The sequence below is a fragment of the Mesitornis unicolor genome, unplaced genomic scaffold (genome assembly GCF_000695765.1).
Source record: "Mesitornis unicolor isolate BGI_N332 unplaced genomic scaffold, ASM69576v1 scaffold20759, whole genome shotgun sequence".
In the NCBI taxonomy this organism is placed as follows: Eukaryota; Metazoa; Chordata; class Aves; order Mesitornithiformes; family Mesitornithidae; genus Mesitornis; species Mesitornis unicolor.
Window position 1 is genome coordinate 299 of NW_010209522.1, and position 6,148 is coordinate 6,446.

The 6,148-nt window shown below is 38.2% G+C and overlaps 1 protein-coding gene across 1 annotated transcript; it reads left to right on the forward strand.

Moving 5' to 3' along the window:
• The first annotated feature begins 522 nt into the window (after positions 1-522).
• On the forward strand, positions 523-5,902 carry LOC104547280 (sodium- and chloride-dependent GABA transporter 3-like). Its single transcript, XM_010192900.1, has 4 exons — positions 523-742; positions 3,952-4,086; positions 4,242-4,382; positions 5,808-5,902. Exons 1-4 carry the CDS (start codon positions 523-525, stop codon positions 5,900-5,902), a joined length of 591 nt encoding a protein of 196 aa, XP_010191202.1.
• Positions 5,903-6,148: the final 246 nt, after the last annotated feature.

Consider the following 6,148-nt stretch of genomic DNA (forward strand, 5'->3'; position numbering starts at 1 on the left):
GAGCTAGAAACACTGTCCCTCTCCCAGCCGCGCAGGCACAGGCAGAGAGCCCTGGGTGAGTAGTCTGGGAGCTTTCCTTGCTCATTCAGGCCCCAGTCTCGACATCATTTGCTTCTGCTTGCAGTTGTGTGCCTGGAGGGTGCGGGAGATCTCTGTCCTCTGGTAGGTTAGTGAAGCTGGGATCCTTGCTTGGGGAGGGATTTTTGAAAAGCTTTACTATCTGCACCTTAAAACAATATTGTACTACTAAGTTGTCTGTTTCAACTTGGAAATCTTTTCCTTCCCTTGTATGTAAGCTTCTCTTTATTTTCCTCTCTCTCTCTTTCCTTCTCTTTTATCTCCTTCTTTGCAACTTTTCCAGTCATATGGAGTTGCCTCCTTTACTTTCATGTGCAGGTTTATGTGAGTAATAAGAAGCCAATGATATGCTGAGGGACTTCTTTAGCTGTTGAAAGTTATAATTAACAAGTCACTTACAACATCTGTGTGCTTTTCTTTTGTTCTCCCCTAGGCTGAACAGTCATGACAGCTGAAAAGACTATTCCTATAATTAACGGCAAGCCAGAAGATGCTTTGGACCCAGAAGCTTCAAGTACCAACCTTGTCCACATCAATGATAAGAAAGTTCATGAAAGAGGTCACTGGAACAATAAGGTTGAATTTGTGCTTTCTGTGGCAGGGGAGATTATTGGGTTGGGGAACGTGTGGAGATTCCCATATCTTTGCTACAAGAATGGAGGAGGTAAGATGGCATCATATGTTGATTTACAGCTCAGTGTAAACATGTGGGAAATAAAGAGTTAATGCTTTACAGCGACTTCTTACACTAGTAAGAGATAGGTGCTCAGGATTTCAGTGTATGTATAGATAGGGAAGCATTAAGCATCTGAAAACCAAGAAACAATCATGTTTCCCTTTCCTTCTCCTCCCCAGATACTGTATGGCTTACTTTTATACATTTCTTTTGTGTTAGTAAATCAACTTTTTTTTTTCCATAAGATTTTTAATACTGAAGAAGCCAGTATTCTGTTATAGTAGATATAGGTGTGTATAATAGATAGTAGGTGTGTTCTGCATATGAATACAGACCCAAGTATACTTTAAAGTTTGACTGAAGTAGAAAGAATGTGGCAGTTTATTTTTCCCAACAGTATACTTTGGTGAGGATGGATATTGCTTTCTATAATGCTATGAAGATTACTTTTTTTCATTGACATATGAAAATCGCTTTAACTCAACCGTTCTTTTTTTCTCATTACTTCCCCAAATAGTTCTACAATAGAGTAGGGGAAGATGTAAAAGCTGCCTGTTACTCAAAGAAGAGGGCAAACCCCATTAAATTTAGAAGAAGAATGTTATTTGAGAAGGGAAGAGACTTTAACTTCTGCAAAAGTGTAGCATGTGACACGTATTGGTTATGGTTAAGTATAAACTGTGTAAGATGTGACAGTTAAGAAGTACGTCAGCTGTGACTTGCAAAGCAGTGAGTAAAGAAAAGTAAATTAAAAATTTAGTTTATATTTCTGTGGACAGGATTCAACACTCTCCCTACTTGCGGCCTAAATCAGTGTTAGTGTAAGTATATATATCCTGGGAGAAAAAAAAGTATGCTCAGTGGCTGATATGCAAAGATCTGTTCTTTACCAGGTTTGTTTACTAACAGCACCGTGCCAAATTGCTTTCCCTTGTCCCTCCGAAACTCAGCGTGTTTGTCTGAACTCAGGGATGGGTTTGGCGCGTTTCGCCTGCTGTTTCTATAAGGTTAAAACTACTGTGGAAGACGTGTTTATGGTTTGCAGCTCCTTTCTTTATATATCTGTACTTTGGCAAAGCTAAGATGACAAGAATTCACCTGTTTCCAGAATGATGCAACCAAGTACTGCTGTGGATATGATATGCAGAACAGCTTCTTGTCTACTGACAAAGTTTTACCAGAGAAATTTTGGCAGAGGAAGAGATAGAGGGTTTTTTTTGGTATATAATTAAGATTTCCTTCTTCATAGAGTGACCTTTATATGCCCATTTGTATGTATATGCTAGCTTGTCAAAATGTGATGCTATAATTCTTAAGGTGTAACATTAGGTAGAAAAAAACTTCTAACTACGTTTTGGGGTGATTTGGTGAACAAGTACTTACTTAAACACCATACTTAATCACCGCTCTAAGAATAGAATTAATGTGTGGGGTTTAATTGGTCATGTCCTGGCACCATGGGAAACTTGCCATTGGCTTCAGTTTTAGTCAATGAGGACTTGGTCTATGACCTGTGTTTTTGTAACCCTCTGGAATGCCCTGCTGGAATTAGACCAGAGTTGGACTTGTCTGATGCATCAGATATAAATACTGAAAACTACTCGGTGTGTGGTAGGTGAAAGCAATGGTAAAATGTATGAGCTGCTTATGAAATAACTTCCTGGGTACAGAATGAATCCAGAAGCAATACTACAGAACTTCTGAGGTCTGACCTCTCTCTGCTACTTACCCTGAGTCGTAACAGGTAGTGTGAGCATTTCTATAGGTTTAATTTGTTCTTATGGATGTTTAGTCGGTTCTTTAGGAAAATTAATTTCTTTGCATGTTTAGAATTAGATATTTCTAGGAATATGATCTGTTTGCAAGCTGGGAAACCTGATGTCCTCTAATTTTCATGGTGTATACCTGCTGTATACCAATGTTGCAGGTTGTGGATGTGCTGTGGTGTTTGGGTTTTGGTGTGGGTTTTTTGAGGGTTTTGTGAGGTTTTTTTGGTGGTGGTGTTTGTTTGTTTTATTTTGATCACGAACAAGATACCTATTTGCCTTGTAGAAATTCTCCTGAAGTATATTCGGAAACATTTTGTTCGTAGTTAATGTTCTGACAGAGATTTAGTATTAGAGAGGAAGCTATTAAGGTGCTGTTTATTAACAAACTGATCTTCAGGACTGTCATTGAAGGAGGGAAATGTTGCCATTGCCAGTGCTCTAAAGAAGTAATCAATGTATGCAATGATGGATGGCACTGTAAAACATCTTCCTAGGAAAAGCTGCATCCACCGAAACTTCTGTGTGCTTAGCATATCTTGTCTTGATTTGAAATGGTGTGAATGGTGGGATGCTTTCATCATTTAATGACAGCTTTAAATGAAGTTAATTGGTGTTGTGGGATTATTTGTTTGGGAGCAAGTAGGTTGAGGCCTGGATACAACCCACAATGTATGTTGTACTAACCTTTATTTTCATAACTTAATTAGGCAGTTATAAAGCATTAACTTCCCTAAAACTTCAAATAAATTAATCTGTGCAGTACTTTGCTGGGCTAGTCTGCCTGGTTAAACCAGTAAAACTTTCTTCTTTTAAGTAAAAATGGTAGAATCTGTTATTTTGTGCTTTCTTTTTGCTTTTTTCCTTGTTTCAGTCTAAACCAATACAGTTGCTTGTTTTCTGCCTCATCCTTTGGCTCATCAGAAAGTCTGAGTACTTGGGGAATGAGGGAAAAAAACTTTATGCCTTATATGTTAACTGATTCTCTACCTACTCCAAAGGCTGTATTTTATTCCTTATTATTTAGGTTTAGTTCTAACGGAACACCCAAAATCTGCATTAGCAAGTGATTTTGTGCCTGACATACCTTTCTCTCATCATTCCCTTTTCCTGATCCTTATCAGGCTTATCCAAATAACATACAAAGGACTTCTTGCATTTTGTTTCCGTAATGTTTTTTTCATCCCTGCTTTACTGAGAAAAGTCTGTACTGAGGAACTTTGGTCTGATCTTTTTTAGTCCGTGCCATTGGCTTACAGGTTAACTTGTGATACTTGGGGCCTGGAGTAAAAGCTTTCCACAGTTTCAGCATGACTCCTGAGAGAGAGGTGGCTAATAGGTGATCCTTCCTTTGAAGAAAATTCATTTCTCAGTATGCTGTCAAGGAACTGTATTCATTATAACCAATACCCCCTCAATGTTTGCTTGTAGGTGCTTTCCTCATCCCATATGTGGTTTTTTTTATTTGCTGTGGAATACCAGTATTTTTCTTGGAGACAGCCTTGGGACAGTTTACTAGCGAAGGAGGCATTACATGCTGGAGGAAGGTTTGCCCTCTATTTGAAGGTAACACACAGTTCTATGTTCCACTTAAAAAGAATGTACTAAATTTGAAGTAACTTAAATTTGTTTTATTTTAAGATACACTCAAAGTAGTAAGCATGTGTTCTTTAATTACCTGAAAAGTAAAAGGTTTTTCTGTCTCATTTTTTTTCCTCTAGGCATTGGATATGCTACCCAAGTTATAGAGGCACATCTAAATGTATATTACATCATCATTTTAGCATGGGCTATCTTTTATTTGTTTAACTGCTTTACTACAGAGCTTCCTTGGGCTACCTGTGGACATGAATGGAATACAGGTATGACCTCGGTAGAGATTCTTGTTATACAAATAATTACAAGTCATTGATGAATACATTAAAAAGTCAGGAACAAAACTAATCTAGTAGAAAAGTCTGTGTAAATGGGCCAAGCACATCACAGTACACAATGATGAAGGAATTCTGGAGTGAAAACCTATTCATACCTTTTTGGTTTAGTTCCTTGTGTAAGCATTTGTTCCTGCAGAATATAATGTCAGGTAGCAGGAGACTACTTTGGGTTTTGTTAATTCTGTAGGATATTCTGACTGAATCCCAAGACTCTCATTTGCAATCATATCTATTCATATCTATTAGTGAATTTTACTGAGGAGCTGATGACAGCTTACAGTCTTGCTCTGTCACTCTGATGAAATCAGGAGGAGTTTAATTGGAGAGGAAAATACTAAATGTGAAACTTTGGATTTGCTCTTTTTAATACCAGGTGTTGAGGGATAATGTTCATCAAGCTACTTCTGAAAATGCAGTCTCATAAATAACCCTTACTGCATGCAAAGTAGCCTCTTACATGAAAGACGGCATGTATTCATTTGGGTTTGCAGTATAGGGCTCTGCATCTGTCCTCTCTGATATTTTCATCTTTAATGCTCTACTTACTGCATTTGAAGATCACACACATCTATGGGGAGGAGTACACATCAAGGCCTTTATTTCAATGTTCCTGAATTCTTTGTGTTTATTCCCTGTACTACTGTCCAATTTCAAATCACATACCAGTTGTAGTGTCTTTCATGGTTTTTATTATTTGGTCTGAAATCCTGCAGTTTAGGTTGTATTAGGGAAGCTAGTCTTGAGTCCAATAGATGTGGAAGTCTTCAGTATCAATTTTGGCAACTCTGCAAAAGAGCTTAGCCAATGTTGATTGCTGTTCAAGTACTAAGCGTCAGCTCAACAATGCTGAGCTGCTTTGCTCTCCTTTCTCTGCATTAGAGATACCAATAATAAGTCAGACTGACTTTTCACTTGCTGAATTAAGGCAAATTGGAAACTTGTTGCTGGCAATGTTTCGTAGGCCAGTTGTTACCAATGGCCACTGAGTTGGAGTAGGAGTATGTTGTAATTCCCAATCGTTTGCCTCAGTTTCTCAAAGTGTGCCTCTTCTGCCTCCCATGTTTTATCGGCCCTTGGCACCGCAAGTGTGCCTTTGGGAAGTGTTGGAGGACTATGCAGCATACTACGTGGATATTTTTCTGCGATAGGCCTGTGATTTGGTGATGAAAACACAGTGTTGCAGTAGTAGCAGCTGTGGCATTTTAGTGTACCTAGTAACCCTTTAACCACATGGAGAAAATGTGTTATAGAATGGGAGCTTTACCAGATCCATAAACTAGAAGATGCATGTGAAGAAGTGTACTTACGTGTCAATATTCATTGTAGCAAACTCTTTTTTTTGTTCTTTTATAGAAAACTGTGTGGAATTTCAAAAACTTAACATGAGCAACTGCAGTCAAGTCTCTTTACAAAATGCCACTTCTCCGGTGATGGAATTCTGGGAGTAAGTGTACATAAATTTTACATTTGGTCAGACTGTTTATTATCTTCCAATATTTTGATCATTTACAATTGGTTATTAGATACCTCGTAACCCTATAGCACTTAGTGATGTGTGTTCAGCTGGAAATTTTCTCATACAGCTGAAGAGAATCAGGATGAGAGTTTTAACTCTTTTTTAAGAGGATTCAAGGAAGGGAATTCCATATCCTGAAAGAACACAGAACAAAGTGTGCCACTTGCTTGGGAGCTTG

Bases quoted from the DNA above. Each gene is read 5' to 3' on its own strand.
- LOC104547280 (XM_010192900.1), top strand. From the start codon at position 523: ATGACAGCTGAAAAGACTATTCCTATAATTAACGGCAAGCCAGAAGAT. The intron at 743-3,951 runs GTAAGATGGCAT...GTTTGCTTGTAG, and splicing joins TTGCTACAAGAATGGAGGAG to GTGCTTTCCTCATCCCATAT. The intron at 4,087-4,241 runs GTAACACACAGT...TTTTTCCTCTAG, and splicing joins GGTTTGCCCTCTATTTGAAG to GCATTGGATATGCTACCCAA.